Raw genomic sequence first — 16,605 nt, forward strand, 5'->3', positions numbered from 1 at the left:
CAGGGTGGTGGAAGCAGTCTTATTAAATGGTGGCTGCAGTCCTGTTGGAGTGATCAACGTGATTCTGTCGAAGGAGTGATCCTGTAGAAGGGTCTGGTCCTCCTCTGAAGGTCCAATGGTGGCTATAGAGCTCTTGTCCTCTGGGAATCCAGTAGGCGAGCTGCTTCTGATGTTGAAAGCCTCAGCCTATATCCATGTAGGAATGCTTGGATCCTCCCCCTGGGCGGAGCATCCCACAATGGTATGATGGAATTTTATCAGTCCTGCAGTGGCACTCAATGGCCCATTAGCAGAACGTATCTCACCTGGAGAGCATTATCAGGGATGAGTCATGGAAGCCATAAAGAACACTGCCCCACCTGTTTATAACAGTTGATGAAGATGGTGATTGAAAACATGCATTTGGTTACATCTTGCATTGCAACCTGAAACAGTGGGGTAATCCCTGCTTGGGTGGGTGAACACCACCACCCTTACCCAAACTGGCTCAGCTGTAAAACCCCCACCCTGGGAAGGCCACACACACAGGGGACAATGTCACACTTTGCCCCCTCCAGGGGAGGTCTTGGTCCCTGTCACGCTTTTTCACAGGCTGGGCGACTTTGCCAAATGTTAGAATAATTTTTCTCTTTGTCCCTGTCACCTTTGCGACAGCTACACAGAGCTTCCCCTTCCTTTTCATATTCTGTATTGGGCCTAATTTCCACTTTTCTTTTATTGGAACCTGCCAGCAGCTGAGCTGGAGCTGTGCAGGACCAATAGAATTTAGATTTGCCACAAAACAGCTTCTATTGTCAGTTTATAAAATTTTGGGATTTGTTTGCGTTTTCATTACGTGACTTGTGGGAAAAGCAAATATTCATTGAAGTATTTTATGCAGAGTTAAGTTTGATTTCTGCAAAGTTTATTTTGTCCGGTGCCCAGGGGACGCTCTGTGCCTCTCACCCTGGGGGATGCTTGGAAGGGGCTGGGGAGGGTCCCTGTCCCTGTCACCCCAGGCCATTCCCCAGGCGTTTGTCCTTTTCACCCCAGGCCATTCCCCAGAGGGTCTCCATCATTCTCACCCCAGGGAATGCCTGGGGGGTCTCCCTCCCTCTCACCTTGTACCAGGTGTGCTCGGGGCAGTCTCTGTCCCTCTCAGCCCAGGGGATGCTCGGGGCAGTCTCTGTCCCCTCCCTCTGGGGGATGCTCGGGGGGTCTTCATCCCTCTGGCCTCAGGCAATGCCTGTGCAGGGCTGGGGACCAGGGGCTCTGTGTCCCTCTCACCGCTGAGGGTGCTCGGGCTGGGGGGCTCTCCGACGTTCTCACGCCTGAGTGAAGGTGCAAATGACACCGTGAGAACGCAACCTGTCGATCTGCTCGAACTCGGATTGTACTGAACAAGAAATGGAAAGGAGCGAGGGAGAGAAAGAAATCAGAAATATTCTCAGAGCGAAAGGAAGAGGAAAAAGCCCCAACCCGGACTCCGCAGATCTCGGGGACACCCGCAGGGCGCAGCGCCTTTCAAAATTCCAGCCAATCAGAAGAGGCGCTAACCAATTTCCAGCCAACCAGAGCTTTTCTCGCCGATGACTCACCGGTTGCCAGGCGGGCCCGCAGAGCCCGGCGGCCCCGGAGCGGAATTTGGGGCTCGGGTCGGGGGACGGATCCGCCCCGGGGGGGTCCCCGAGCCCCTGCCCAGCCCTGGGGCCGATCGGGGGCTCCCCCAGCCAGCAGCCGGTGCTGCGGGGCCGCGGGGCAGAGCGGTGGGAAAGGGGGGTCCGGGCTGGCAGCGGAGGAACTGCGGGAGGAAGAGGAGGGAGAGGAGGAGCAGGAGCAGGAGCGGGAGAATCGCGGCGCTCGCAGCGCCCGCACGCCGAGCCTGCAGCACCCCCTGCCCCGGGAGCATCGCCCCCAGCCCCGAGCCGCAGGTGAGGGCGGAGGCCGAGCTCGCCCCGGCTCCAGCCAGGGGTCTCAGGGAGGATTTTTTGGAGAGTGTTCGGAGCCGGCAGATCCCGGACTCGAGCCCCGGATACCTCCGGGCTCCCTAAGAGGAGCTTTTTCGGGGGCAGAGAAGCCGCGATCGCCCCTCGGGAGGGTTCCAGGGGTCCACGTGGGGATGGCCCGGTACCGACGGGGCGGGACATTGGTTTTGGGGATCCCCGTGAGAGCCGGGGCTGTGGAACGGGGGACCCCCGGGGCGGGGCGAGGCGATACCGGAGCTGGGGGACCCCCGGCAGCCCGGAGATGAGGCGGGGACGGGACCCCCTGACCCTGAGAGGGGTGTCCTGGGGTGACTTCATGATGCTCGTACCCCATCAGTCTGTTTAGCCCAGAAATGAGTTCTGCACCTTTAAGTTTGATTCTGAGAGCGCAGGGGAGAAGGGAGAAGCAGTAGTTTGTTTTCATACACTGCACTCACTCCTCCACATTCCTGCTCCTGGACTGTTGTGATGCCTTAAGGAGCTGGAACAGTGGCCAGATGGAGCTGATAGGAATAAAGTGGATTTTTACTGAAATGCTTTCAAAGGCCACACCCTGGCAGTACCGGAGGCACAGCTGTGGCTCTTCCTGGATGGCTCCAAGATGGGAGCAAAAGAGGGCTTGGTCATGAGATCTCACATTTTTATGAGTTTTAGTCTATTTGCATATAGGAGTTAACTGCCCAATTAATAGCTTCAAATTATGAAGTTTAATCCTCCTTGCTTGCTTGCCCGCCCTCCTCTTTTCATGTTGTTTATGCTTTGGGCCTGAAGTTTGAAGAGATTGTCCTTGAGTCTCCAGCTAGAAGATGATTGTTTTGTCTTCAACACTCTGTGAAAAGATCCCAGTAACACTTAATATAAAGCTAAAAGCTGCACACCAAAACAGAACAGAAAAACTTAAAACCTAAGGTATCAGTTGTCTGCTGACAGACAGCAGGACAGAGCTCTCCTTTGCTTTTCGTTAGTTTTAGCTCTCTGAGGCAGAGAAGTTCCCTGGAGTATGGTTTTTCTTTTTCTTTGGAGCTGTTTAAACCTGCTCTGGACTGAACACCCAGAACACCGCTGGCAGCTCCCACCTGTGGCCCACCAGGCTGAGCCTGGGCCGCAGCATTTCCAGCAGTGGAAGGACTGACATGAGACTGATTAGAGACTGAGTGAGCAGAGCTACAGCCCACAGAAGGACTTTCTGAGATTGTCATCTCTTTTGTAGCGGCAAGAGGTTTTATTGTTTAATGTTGTTCATTTTTTGTGCTGATGAATGCTTTGCCTGTTAAATAAAGAGGTTTTTTCCCCTTTTCTCCGAGGAAGTCTTTTCCTGATCTGGTTGGGGGAGTGGCTGCTTGAATTTGCTTTTTAGAGAAAACCCCTTTGGAGGTTTTCTCCCAAATTTGCCCTAATCCAGGACAGGGTTGCGGGAAGAGAGAGGACCCCCAAGTGACTGGACTGAGGGGAGGCTGGAGTGGGGGACCCTGAAATCCCCCAGCATCCCTAAGCAGGACCCTGGAGAGAGGGATCCCCAGGACCCATGGGATCCCCAGCAGCCCTGAGACAGGGGACCACCAGAACCCCAGAAATGGGATGTTCCTGGTGGCTTTTTTTAATTCACTCTTGATTTTTGGAAATTTTTATGGGCACCAGATAACTTCTGGAGATGGATTTGGTTGGGAGGAATTCCCAATCCAAGGATTCACACCTTGTTTTACCCCAAACCAGGATTTCCCATTCCCAAACCTTCACCTGATGGAGGAGAAGGCTGCGAGGAAGAGGAAGATGCCCCAGGATACCCAGGCAGGTGAGGAGGAAGTCAGTGCCCCTTTCCCCCTTTCTCCTGCTCCATCTCCCAGCCCAGCATGGCCCCCAGCTGCAGGACAACCCTGCTGCCAACGCCGTCCTGCCAGGGATGCACTGGGGGGATCTCCTTCCCCTTCCCTCTGGCACGGAGGCAAATCCCATCCTCTCCTTGTCCTTCCTTCCCCAGAGAAGGAGCTGAGGATGGAGACCAGGGAGGACAAATCCCTGCACCAGAACCTCGAGGAAGAGGCTGTTTTTAGTGGTGCCAGAGTGCAGAATTACAATGGGGAGGAAAAGTTCCAGAGATCCCACAAGAGGAGGGGCTGCAAACCCAGCCCAGGCTGCTCTGAGAAGGAAAGAACCGCATTGAGCCAGGAAGGTGGACAGAGCTTCAGCCAGAGCTTGGAGCTGGTGGCTCATGAGCAACTTCATGATGGGGAGAAGCCCTACAAGTGCTTGGAGTGTGGGAAGAGCTTCAGGCGGAGCTCCCACCTGATCCGCCACCAGATAATCCACACAGGGGAATGGCCCTACAAGTGTGGGGAGTGTGGGAAGGGCTTCAGCTGCAGCTCCGCCCTCATCACCCACCAACGCATCCACACTGGGGAGAGGCCCTACGAGTGTCCCCAGTGTGGGAAGAAGTTTCAGAGCAGCTCCAATCTCCTCCTGCACCAGCGGATTCACACAGAGGAGAGGCCCTTCCGCTGCCCTGAGTGTGGGAAGGGCTTCAAGCACAACTTTACCCTCATCAGGCACCGGCACATCCACACTGGGGAAAGCCCCTACGAGTGTCCCCAGTGTGGGAAGAGCTTCTCAGACCGCTCGTTCTTTACCCAACACCAACGGAGTCACCGGTAAGGGCAGCCCTGTGAGTGCCCCAACTGCAGGAGGAGCTTCATGCACTGCTCCAGCTTCATCCCCCATGGGAGGACCCACGTTGGTCAGAAACCTTGCACTCTACATTCTCTGTGATGCATGCTGGGAAGACACGGGGCTGGTTATTCTTTTGTTTTGGCCCTAATTTTCTTTGCATTCATCTTCATCCCTTTAAAACAGAGAAAATTGGGGTAAAAATCAATAAATTCATCAAAGGCATCTAAAGGCTCACTTTTTACTTGTGTTTCAGGGGAATCTGGGATTCAGGGAGATAATTGGGAGAATTTGGGGGTTTTGGGGGTATTTGGTGTACTTGCTTCCCTTTCTTGGCACTGAAAGAGACAAGAGGGTTCAATCTGTCACCTAAATGCCACTGAAAACTACTCAATCCCACCCCAAAATTCCTCGATTCCACAACTCTTTGGTGTGGAATGGTGTTGGAAGGGGATTGAGCAAAGTGGGCTTCAAATCAGGAGGGTTGAGATGGGCATTAGGTGGGGCAGGATGGGTGGGACGGGGTTTGGGAGGTGGGAAATGGGGGAAATATGCCTTGGGAAGGGGGTGTTGATGTTCAGGAGTGGTGGGATGTGTCAGGGTTGGGATTGGGGAGGTGGGTTGGGGTCTGCAATGAGACAGCCAAAGTTTGAGGATGATGAAGGGAGGGGGAGCCCATTACTGAGTGAGTTTTTTATTAATCCACATTCCTGAAGAGATTTTTAGGTATCTCATGTTTCTGAGGCAGTTTTGGGGCACTCCTCAGCTTTCAGGGGCTTTCCTGAGAGCAGCTCCATGGAGCCCCATTGCCAGGGGTGGTTGCCTTGGGCATGATCTCAGAGCTGTATCCAGAGTCCGTTGCCTCAGTGCTGGAGAGCAGAGAAATGATGAACGGCCCCAGACATCTCCAGTGTGTGTTTGGGGCAGGGAGAGTTCTGCATAGGTGGGGTGGTCACTGCCCCACCCCAGCCACTGCAGCCTCTGGTGCAGCCCCAAAGTGGCTGCCAAGCCCCTGCCACCCCAAAAACCCCACCTGGGAGAGGGACAAGAGCAGGTCAGGCTGTGACACGGGTGTGACACTGACACGTCCCATGGCCCTGGAGCTCACAGCAGCTGAGATCCAAGACTGACTGTGGATCTCTCTATCCCTCTCTCTCTTCTCCTCACTTCCTCTTCTCAAAATCTGGATAACTTGAAGTTGGACAGGTTAGAGTTTGAGAAGTCAGTGCTTTGTCAAGTGATTTTCTGTAATTCAATGCTGTTTAAGATTTCCCAAGTACCTCATTCTCTGAAGTTTGCAACTAAAAGTTTGTTCTCCGCCCTCCTGAGAAGTTTGTTTTTTTCTCCCCTTGGCCATGTGTCCTGCAGGCTGTGCTCCCTGTGCATGCTGCTCCTCTGCCCTGGCCGGCTGCACTCGCCCATCTCGCTGTGCCCCAGCATTTCTCACCCAGCGTTTCTGTGCCCTCCCTGGGCTCCCTGCACCCAGCGCTGCCGGCTCCTGGCACACAGAGCCAGGGCAGGAGCCCACCCTGCCAAGGGGCTCTGGGGCAGGGCGGGGGCTGCGATGGCTTCTGAGCTCAGCAGCTGCTCCTGGCATGGTTCCATGGAGACTGAGCACAGCAACGCTGCTGAGCATTGTCCCTGCTGAGGGTCACACACTGCCGGGGCACATTCCCTGCCTGCAGGATTGCTGAGCATTGTCCCTGCTGAGGGTCACACACTGCCAGGGCACATTCCCTGCCTGCAGGATTGCTGAGCATTGTCCCTGCTGAGGGTCACACACTGCCAGGGCACATTGCCTGCCTGCAGGATTGCTGAGCATTGTCCCTGCTGAGGGTCACACACTGCCGGGGCACATTCCCTGCCTGCAGGATTTGGACCTGACCCAAGCACTGCACAGATGGCTCCAGCACTGCTTTCCAACAAAAACAGGGGAAGGTAAACTGTGTGCAGCTCATGGTGTTTTAGAGTGTCTAAAACTCACTAAGTTAGCGATCTCAGAGGTGAGACCCATTTGGAATTAACTGGATGGGAAAGTAGTGCAAGATGGAAAAGGGAGCACAGAAATAAATTGAGGAAAATATTTTGGATTGTTTCTTTCAATTTTCACTTCAAGCTGTTTCAGTTTTCCAGGAATCTTCTCTGCAATCCTGTCTGCTCATTTCAAGAACCTTTCCTGGAGAATGAAGTCGAGCTCCTGTTGCAAGATGTGCCACCACCTGCAGCTTCTCTTGGCTTTCCACACTGTGCCTGCAGCAGAACTCTTGCAGCAAAGCAGGACAAAGGTTTTGAGGACTTGAAAACTTGTCCTTTCTTTTCCTGGTGGAATGGGAAGTTTTGCCATGGGTAAGGTTTTCATTGTTACTGTTCTAGGCTAAGAAAACAGGAGGTGGTACCAGGAATTGTTAGGGAATACAAGCCTGGCTGAATGCAGGGAAAGAATCTCCAAAGCCTGCAGCTACAAGTGGAGAATTGTGTGATAATCATTCCAACCTGTCAGTGGAGATCTTGAAAATTATCTGGAATGTGAAAATGGTCTGACAGAGGGAGTTTGTTTATGAGTTCAGTGTAGATGATTCCACATCTGGTGCTTGGTGCATAAATCAAGAATACAATCAGTTCATGATAAGCACCAGAACAAACCGGACTTCTCAGAGCAGCCAACTGAAAGAATCTGAAAAGGAGAAATGCAGGGAATGACTTGGTGAACCTTGCCTGGAAGAAAGGTGATCTTTTTCTAATATCTACTAATCCATTCCCTTGGCTTTCGTCTTTCTTAGCAAGGCCATTTGCATCCCAGGTTCACCATGAAGTGCAAAGCCTGAGCTTGTGGAAGTGCCTGAAAGATGCCCTGTTCCTCTGCAGGGACACTCAGGCTGGAACAGCAGCCGGAGCCCTGTCTGGGGAAGCCTCCTCTGAGCTGGAATTTGTGCCGTGCTGGGAGAGGAGGAGGAGGAGGAGAAGGCTGGCGCTGTGTGGCAGGAGCAGGAGGTTTGGGCCACAGGACATTCCCTCTGCGCCGCTGCCCCACAATGGGCGGCCGTGCCCGGGGCTCTGGGCCTGGTTCTGTGTGTGCTGAGCTCCCGGAGCTGGGCTCAGGTTCCCGCTGGGACTGGGCAGCAGGCTGGGCTCCAGCTGGGATCAGCAGCAGTGCAAAACACCTCTGTGCATCTCCATTTGCTGCTGCTGCTGCTCAGAAGAAGCAATGGAGGGAGTCAAGAAGTTTTGGTTTCTCTTTCTCCTGGTGGATTTTTTCATTTGATTTGACACTCCAGAGGCAATTTCTGTGATGGCCTCTGGTCAGTTGATTCTACTTTAGCAGCAGCAGCAGCAGCAACAGAGCTGTGTTTGAGCACTGCAAATGTGGCCTGTGTGGCTGCTTTAATTCTCCTTGACTTAGTGCTCAGGGACTTGAGAGCATTTCAAGATCTGCTAACCATGATGCCTGTGACCAAAAGCCTGAGTTCACCTATTGCCGGCCAGGGGCTATGTACAAATCACCAACGGGATGGGACTGCTGAGGAACGTGTCTCGAGCTATTTATTTTCCAGCATCAGTCTCTTTACACGGTTATGAGAAATGGATGATGCCAGCAGCTCGTGTCCTCAACAGCAGACAACTCAATGTTACAACTTACTTTAAAAATTTTTTACCAATCCCACAAATCAAAAGCATATTGAGAGTAGTTCCATCCAACCACTACAAGCACAGGTACCTTTGGTTAAAACAATGCTTGCTTATTTCAAACACAATACCTGCTTGTATGCCTTAAAACACAATGCACAGAGCTCAAAATTAAAACTTTCTAATATCTCACTAGATATAGTTTTCTGTAGCTTACGGAGTTATTCTACCAAGGGTTAATACAAAAACCATTGTTTTAGTTGTCCTTGCTTTCTACTTCTAATATAACTTTTCTGCTAACAAATCTTATGGCTACTGCTTAACTGTAATCACAGTTCTGCTGTCTTTTAGATCCGCCTTTTGCAGCTTTCCAAAAAACCTCTGATCTAAAGGATTCCTAAATTCACTGTCACAAAAGCACTCTGGGTAGCACTGTTCAAAAAAGGCAATTGCAGTTTTATAGATAAATTTCAAGTGGCAAGCAGAAGAGTGGCAAGAGCAGCCAGGATCTCCAATTCCCAAAGCAAAGGCAGCAGCAGCAGCCTCCTGCAGTCACCTCAGGGTGAGTAAAACAGTGCTGAAAACAGCGCTGGAACCTGATCCTTTCTTCCTCTGAGGGCTGGCTCAGGGCAGCACAGGTGGGCCCTGAGCAGTCAGGGCTGTGTGTGGGTGCTGGCTGCTCTGCTCCAGCATTGAGCTGGAAAAAGCCCTTGGGAGCCGAGGCAGGAGCAGGCAGGAAGGGGCCGGCGCTGCTGCTGCTCCTGGCCAGGAGCCCCGGCTGGGCCGGGCCGGCGCCCCCTGCGCTGCGGCTGCTGCTGCTGCCAGAGCCGGGCGGGACTCGGGGACAGGGAGCAGACACGGGGGACAGCAAAGGCCTGGCGGCTGCAGGGATGGTGGCGCTGGGGCCGGGGCCAGCACAGAGCTTCAGCCCGCAGTTAACCCCGAGGGAAACGCTGGGGAAAGGCTCCATTTCAGCCTTTCTGCACTCGTAGCTGTGAAGGGACTGAAATGAAAGGAGAACAAGCAGGGCCTGACCCCTCCTCCTTTGGGAGAAGCCCCGGGCCTGCGGCTGTGAGGGGCCATGAGGGGCCATGAGGGGCTGTGGGAGGCCAGGCCCCTCATGGAACCATGGGTCCATTGTGACACTGTGGAACCAAGGAGATCATTGTTGACAGTACGGAACCTTATTGGAACCAAGGGTCCATCATGTCCCAGCAGGGCCTTGTGCAACCAAAGGGACTATGGTGACACTATGGAGCCTCATGGTACCACAGGTCCATTGTTACACAGCAGCCACAGCAGGGCTGCAGAACCAAGGAGATCATTGTGACACTACACAACATCATGGAATCAAGGCGTCCATGTTACACTACTGAACCTCATGGAACCAAGGGTCCCTTGTGACACAGTGGATCCAAGGAAACTGTTGTTGGCAGTACGAAATCTCATTGTGACATTGTGGGGCCTCATTGAACCATGGAGACGATTAGGACACTTCAGGACCCACTGGAACCAAGGGGCCATTGGGACACTGCAGGGCCTTGTATAACCAAGGGACCACTGTAGCACAGCAGGGCCTCATGGAATCAAGGGGATCACAGTGACCCTGTGAGGCTCCATAAGGGGCCGTGGGGCTCTATAAGGGTCTGTGTGGCTCCACAAGACTACGGGGCCATCCTTGTGAAACCAAGGATACCATTGTTACACTACAGGGCATCATGGAACCAAGGAGGCCATTGTGAACCAGCAAGGGAACCCCATGAGACTGTTGTGACAGTTCAAGGGCCGTTGTGGATCTGCAGGGCCTCATGGAACCAGTGAGACCATTGTGACATGGCATGTGCTCATGGGAGCAAGGGGACATTGTGACACTGTGGGGCCGTGTAGAACTGAGGGGCCCTTGTGACCCTGTGTGGCACCACAGAACCAAGGAGAGACTCTGTGTCTTCTCAGCTCCGTGGAACTGAGAACTCGTGTGACAGTGAGGAGCCCAATGGAACCAAGGGGCCATTGCGAACTTCAGGGCTTCATGAAACCAAGGCACCATTGTGATACTGAGGAACCAAAAGAGACCATTGTGAAAGTGTGCGGCTTCATGGAACCAATGAGACCATTCTGACACTCCAAGTCCCAATGGAACCAAGGGGCCATTGTGACACCACAGGGCCTTACAGAGCCAAGGCAACCACTGTGACACTGCAGGGACACATGGAAGTAAGGGGCCAGTGTGACACTGCGATCCCCATGGAAGCAAGGGACCAGTGTGACACATCCATGCCTTGTGGAAACAAGGAGTCATTGTGACCCTGAGGAACCCAATAGAACCAAGGGGTCATTTGGAGACACTGTGACCTCATGGAACCAATGGGCCATTGTGGCATTGCACAGTCCCATGGAAACAAGGAAGCCATTTTGACACTGCAAGGCCTCATGGAAGCAAGGGCCATTGTGCCACTGTGGAGCCAAAGAGACCATTGTTACATCACTGGACCTCATGGAAACAAAGATCTCTTGTGATCCTACAGGGCCTCATGGAACCAAGGGGGCATTGTGATGGTGCAGGTCCCCAAGGATCCAAGAACATTGAACAGGTCTGGCTGGCTGGGCCTCCTGTGGGCTGCCTGACAGATTCAGATGACCTTGGCATGTTGAGGGTCGCTTCTTATCAGCCCCTGAAACCCTGGAGTTCCATGCTTTCCTTCCTGTTGGAAAGAACTGTCCTTCTCCTCCAGGGGTTCATGGCTGAAATTGGGATTCCTCCTCCAGATTTGATTATATCCAAGGATTATTCCCATATGAAACTTGCCAGGATATACAGCTCTGGCTGGCCTTGGCCTCTTGGGGGGCACCTCTCATCTGCCTTCAAAACACTGGGGGGCTGTGCTTTTCTTCCCATGAAAAAAGCTGTCTTTCAAGTCCAGGCATCCATTGCCAAAATTGAGAATCAGCCTCTGAAATACTTTATATCCAAGGATAGATCCCAGACAAAAGCTTCCAGGACTGTCCAGGTTCCCTTGGCTTCCTGAGGGCCAGCTCTCATCTGCATTTAAAACTCTGGGGCTCCGTATTTTCCTTCCTATGGAACTGTCCTCTCATCCAGATGCCCATAGACAAAAGTGGGTTTTGGCCTCCCAAATTCTGTCTCTCCAAGGATTCTTCCCTGACAACAGGTCTGGCTCGCTTTGGCTTCCTTGGGGCCACTTGTAATCAGCCTTTGAAACGCTGGGGCTCAGCCCTTTCCTTCCTATGGAGAACTGTCATTCCATTCCAGCAACCCATGGCTGAAATGGAATTCCACCCCCAAAACTCCCCATATATCCAAAGGTTGCTTTCAGACAAAAGCTGTAAGGACAGACAGGTCTGGCTGGCCTTGGCCTCTGGTGACTGCTTCTCATTGGCCTTCAAACCCTGGGGTTCTGTGGTTTCCTTCCTATAGAAAAGAACTGTCCCTCTTGTCCAGGTGCTCCTGGCATCAGGCAATTGACCACTGTATAGGGACAGAGGAGCTCTGTGCTCAGTGGGATGGAGACTGAGGACAGCAGAGGAGAGCCCAGGGAGGGATTGAAAGGTGGTATCAGAGATAGTGAATCCTTTTGACATAATAGTGAACATCTGGAGAAAGGAAGAATTATTGCCAAGTTGGGGAGGCCCAGACTGGACACCAAACAAAGGAATATCCCTGCCAGGGCAGGGCTGTGGTGCAGCAGGTCCCCCAGAAGGAGCCTGAAGCAGCCACAGGCCTTTTGTGGGCAGGCAGAGGCAGGCAGGAGGCAGAGCTGTCAGCAAAGGAAGGGCCCAGCCAGGTGGGGCAGCCGGGGGATGCCGACAGCCTGCAGGGACAGAGGCGCAGGGCAGGGACACCGTGGGACAGCCTGGGCTGCTCAGGGCACAGGCATGGGCAGCATCTAAGACAGCCCTGCCAGAGCCAGCTTGGGCAGCACTTTGGCCGTGGCTGCTGGCCCTGGGCCTGAGGCCATGAGGGGACAAGTAACCCTTGCAGGACTGGGGCTTCAATGCCTCCTTGTCCCTGCTCAGCAGCCTGGCAGGGGCCACCTCATGCTCCTGCCCTTGGCATTGCACATCCCCACATGCCAGTGCCCATCCCAGGAAGAGCCCTGAGCAATGAAGGAGAGAAAGGATCTGCCTGTCACAGTGTGACAGGAACACATCCACCAGCAGGAAAAGAGGCTGGCACTGACAAATGTCCTGGGCCCCCTCCCTGCTCTGTTCATGCCACCAAGGGCACAGAGCAGCCTCCTCTCTGGGCCACTTGCCTGTTTGCAATGCCTTGCACAGGTGCTGGCCCTGCCCCACAAGGCCTCGCCTGAGTCCTGTCCCTGCATGCTCAGCCAGGCCGAGATGGACACTGATGGTTTCTGGGCCAGACTCTCTGAGCCCAGCCCAGCTCCCTGCAAGCTCTGTCAGCTGCCCTGAGCTCTGGGCAGCACCAAGGGCCTCTCCCCAGCCCAGCCCAGCTGGCTCTGGCCCCACAGCTCTGCTCAGGCCAGGCTGCTCTGGGCACTGGCCCCATGGCCTCAGCCCCTGGCAAGGGCACAGCAGCAGCTGCAGCTGCCACAGGACTCAGGCCCAGCCATGGGGGAAGGTGTTCAAGTTCTCTATCCGTTGCTGGCCCCAGGGGCTGATGGCATTTGTGCTCCCTCAGGTTCATGTCCCCACACCAACAGCATGGGGGTGCTCCCCCTGCTCTGTGCAATGCAAACAGGGGCTCCTGAGCCAGTGCTGCCATGTCTGTGCCTGCAGGGTTAGGGCACCTGTGTGAGCTGGGGAGAGGCCAGGGCTGCAGAGGGGGGATGTTGTTGGCAGCTCCATGAGGACACTCTGGCATGCTGCCCTGGGCTGTGCAGTGCACTGGGGATGGATCAGCCCCTGCTCTGCTGCTCCTTCCCATCTCCTCCAGGGCCCTTGCAGAGCCCCAGCCATGCTGCTTGCCCCAAGCCTGCCCATGACCAGCTTGGGGCTGCTCACGGTGATTTTCTGTGCTGAGCATTGGCCTGGGTGTGTTCTTGAGAGAGCCTTCGCAAGGAGCCTGGAGCCCCCAGGCCCTGGGCTGAGGTGTCAGCACTGCCCCTGCAGTGCCCATGGCCTGTCCCTGCTGCAGCCCCGGCACTGCCACCCCCAGGGCTGTGCCTGGCCCCGAGAGCACTCAGGCCCTGCAGCAACACCAGGGCCACCAGGGCAGCAGGGCAGGGCCACGACAGCAGCACTGGCAACACCAAGTGCTGCTGCTGTTGGGCCAGCACTGATCTGCCCCCAGCTCTGCACACAGACATTGCTGCTTTAGCTCCAGAGAAGGCAACAAAAGGGCATCTCTGCAGAAAACTTTGCTGCAACATCCTTTAGTTCCTTCAAAGCCACCAAAAGCAGAGCCCCTCATTGACACACACAGTTTGTGGCCACAGGGAAGGTGGAGAGGAATACAATGAGAAATGACACAAACAAGGGATTGTCATTGTGCAAAATATTATTAAATTAAAACAGAGAGAAAAATAAACCACAACCAAACAAGCAAGAATTATCAAAGATGACTTTTATTACAAATGATTTGCATAAATTGGCCAACAGATTAATGTTCTTGAAACCATCTAGTCATCAGTCTCCACACTGCAGCCTTGAGCTCCTGGTTCCTCAGGCTGTAGATGAGGGGGTTCAGGACTGGAGGCACCACTGAGTACAGAACAGATAGTGCCAGACCCAGAGATGGGAAGGACATAGAGGAAGGCATTATGTAGGTAAGTATACCAGTGCTGACAAAAATGACAACAACAGCCAGGTGAGGGAGGCAGGTGGAAAAGGCTTTGTGCCGCCCCTGCTCAGATGGGATCCTCAGCACAGCCCTGAAGATCTGCACATAGGAGAAAACAATGAACACAAAACAACCAAATGTTACACAGATGGAAAACACAAGAAGCCAAAGTTCCCTGAGTGTGTTGGAGTGTGAGCAGGACAGCTTGAGGATCTGTGGGATTTCACAGAAGAACTGGCCCAGGGCATTGCCGTGGCACAGGGGCAAAGAAAATGTATTGGCTGTGTGCATGAGAGCATTCAAAAAGGCACTGGCCCAGGCAGCTGCTGCCATGTGGGCACAAACTCTGCTGCCCAGGAGGGTCCCGTAGTGCAGGGGTTTGCGGATGGAGACATAGCGGTCATAGCACATGATGGTAAGGAGATAAAACTCTGCTGAGACGAAGAACAAAAAGAAAAAGAGCTGTGCAGCACATCCTGTGTAGGAGATGGTCGTGGTGTCCCAGAGGGAATTGTGCATGGCTTTGGGGACAGTGGTGCAGATGGAGCCCAGGTCGCTGAGGGCCAGGTTGAGCAGGAAGAAGAACATGGGCGTGTGCAGGTGGTGGCTACAGGCTACGGCGCTGATGATGAGGCCGTTGCCCAGGAGGGCAGCCAGGGAGATGCCCAGGAAGATGCAGAAGTGCAGGAGCTGCAGCTGCCGTGTGTCTGCCAATGCCAGCAGGAGGAAGTGGCTGATGGAGCTGCTGTTGCACATTTGCTGTGATGCCTTGGCATAAGAGTCTGTAAAAAATATTATCATGGAATAGTTGGGCTTGGAGAGGACTTTAAATATCCCAGCATAGCCTGGGGGCACTTTCTCCTTTCTGCCTGCCCAGGGCTCTGCTGGCTGGGGCTGTCCCTGCCAGCAGCTGCTTCCCTGTACCCAGAGCTGGGCCCTGCCAGTGCTGTCAGAGCCCAGCCCAGCCCTGGGGGCTCAAATCTGGCCTGCAGACCCCTCCCAGCTCTGGCACTGCCCAGGGGCAGCTCTGGCTCTGCAGGCTCTGATGGCGACGTCAGAGCAAACCTGAGGAGGCTGGAAAAGTGACACTGATTTTGCCTCTAAAAGGTCCTTTAGTGATTTCCGTCACTGCCTGGTTTCCTATGATCAGAGAAAAAAAAAATTCTGAACTGATGAATGAATATCTGTGTGTGATTTCCCATCCAAACAACACAGTGCAGTAGATTATAAATCAGGATTTTCCCTTTTATGCAGTCCCTGCCTTGCTGTGCTACATGTATAATCTACTTGGAAATGTTCTCCAGTTAAATGCCATGCTGTGAGCAGTCCTGAACAATGCAGCATCCTCCCCACACGAGGAGAACACTTCCAAGCCTTACCAGCTGTCTCCTCCCACCCAGACCTTGTTCCCCAGTGCTGGGAGCAGCTGCCAGGGCTGGCTGAGAGCTGTCCCTGGCAGGCAGCAGAGTCCCTGCCCCAGCACAGCGCCCTGGGCTGTAGGACCCTGCTCTGCAGGACAGCCCTGGGCACCCCTGGCTGCTCTGCACAAGAGACAATCAGAGAATGTACTCACAGGGTCTGTAGGCATTGGGATGTTCCAGCTGCAGGAGATCACTCCAGGAGGTGCAGCTGCATTGTCCTGCAGCCAGAGGTTCCTGTGCCAAGGGCTGGCAGTGATTCTGCCCCAGGCACTTCTCAGCACCTTCCCAGCCCTGACTGATTGAAGCTCTCTGTGCCTCTGTGCTATGCCCAGGGTGGCTGCAGGCAGTGCCCCAGCCCTGCTGGGCTGGCAGAAGAGCTGCTCATCAAGAGAAATGTGCTTTTGAAGCTCTTCTTGGTTACCAGGAGCTGCCTCTGTGCCAGGAGCCCAGCCCAGCCCAGCAGCACAGACACAGCACAAGGACATTAATGAGCCTCTGGGGCTTTGTGCTCAGGCCCTGAACATCAGTCCCTGAGAAGGAGCTGAAGAAACCTCTCCAGAGCTCCAGTCAGAACCCAACTCCAAAGTTTCTTGGACTTTTAATGGGTCCCCACCGAGGTTCACGACTGAGAAAGTGTCCCCAGGCCCCAGGCAGATCACATAACTGGAGGCAGTGATGACAGGTAGGGACAAAGAGAAGCTAAGTCTTGGTGTCTTGGGGCCTTGGTTCTGTGCCACCAAGGGCTGGGAGGAGACACCTTGTCCTGAGGCACTGGGGCCTCCTGGCACAGCCCCAGCCAGGCTGAGCACTGTCCTGCCCTCAGCATCCCCCCCTAGCCCACATCCCTGTGGCCTCAAGGATCTGCTGTAAGGACTCCCTATGGAGCCTTCCTCGGGAAATGCCCTGGGGGCTCCTTCATGCTCCCTGCAGGGACTGCAGGTTTTTCAAAGGACTTTGAGTTTGGCTTTTGCCTTACAGTCTCTGAGAGGTCTGTGCTGTCATGGCCTTCAATTTTCTGCTGTAATTAGTCTCTGGAGAGGCTTTGTCAGTAACAACACTCAGTGGGGCTCATTAATGCTTCAGGGTACTTCAGTTATTTGAAGGTACTTTTTTCCCTTTTGGTACAGACTCTCTGAGAGGTTTGTGCAATCATGGCCCCAATTATCTGCTT

At 54.0% G+C, this 16,605-nt stretch overlaps 1 protein-coding gene and 1 pseudogene across 1 annotated transcript; one reads left to right on the top strand and one right to left on the bottom strand.

Annotated features, from left to right (window-relative positions):
• Positions 1 to 16,605, bottom strand: part of LOC134434454 (zinc finger protein 391-like) — a 113,453-nt pseudogene that overhangs the window by 15,010 nt on the left and 81,838 nt on the right.
• On the top strand, positions 3,684 to 4,729 carry LOC134434494 (zinc finger protein with KRAB and SCAN domains 1-like). The gene is made up of 2 exons (XM_063183151.1): positions 3,684 to 3,756; positions 3,948 to 4,729. The coding sequence occupies exon 2, from the start codon at positions 3,957 to 3,959 to the stop codon at positions 4,611 to 4,613; it is 657 nt and encodes a 218-aa protein (XP_063039221.1). The 5' UTR covers positions 3,684 to 3,756; positions 3,948 to 3,956; the 3' UTR covers positions 4,614 to 4,729.

This window comes from Melospiza melodia, unplaced genomic scaffold, assembly GCF_035770615.1.
Source record: "Melospiza melodia melodia isolate bMelMel2 unplaced genomic scaffold, bMelMel2.pri scaffold_37, whole genome shotgun sequence".
Taxonomy (NCBI): Eukaryota; Metazoa; Chordata; class Aves; order Passeriformes; family Passerellidae; genus Melospiza; species Melospiza melodia.

Excerpts from the sequence above, each read along its gene's own strand:
- LOC134434494 (XM_063183151.1), top strand. The coding sequence starts at position 3,957 with ATGGAGACCAGGGAGGACAAATCCCTGCACCAGAACCTCGAGGAAGAG.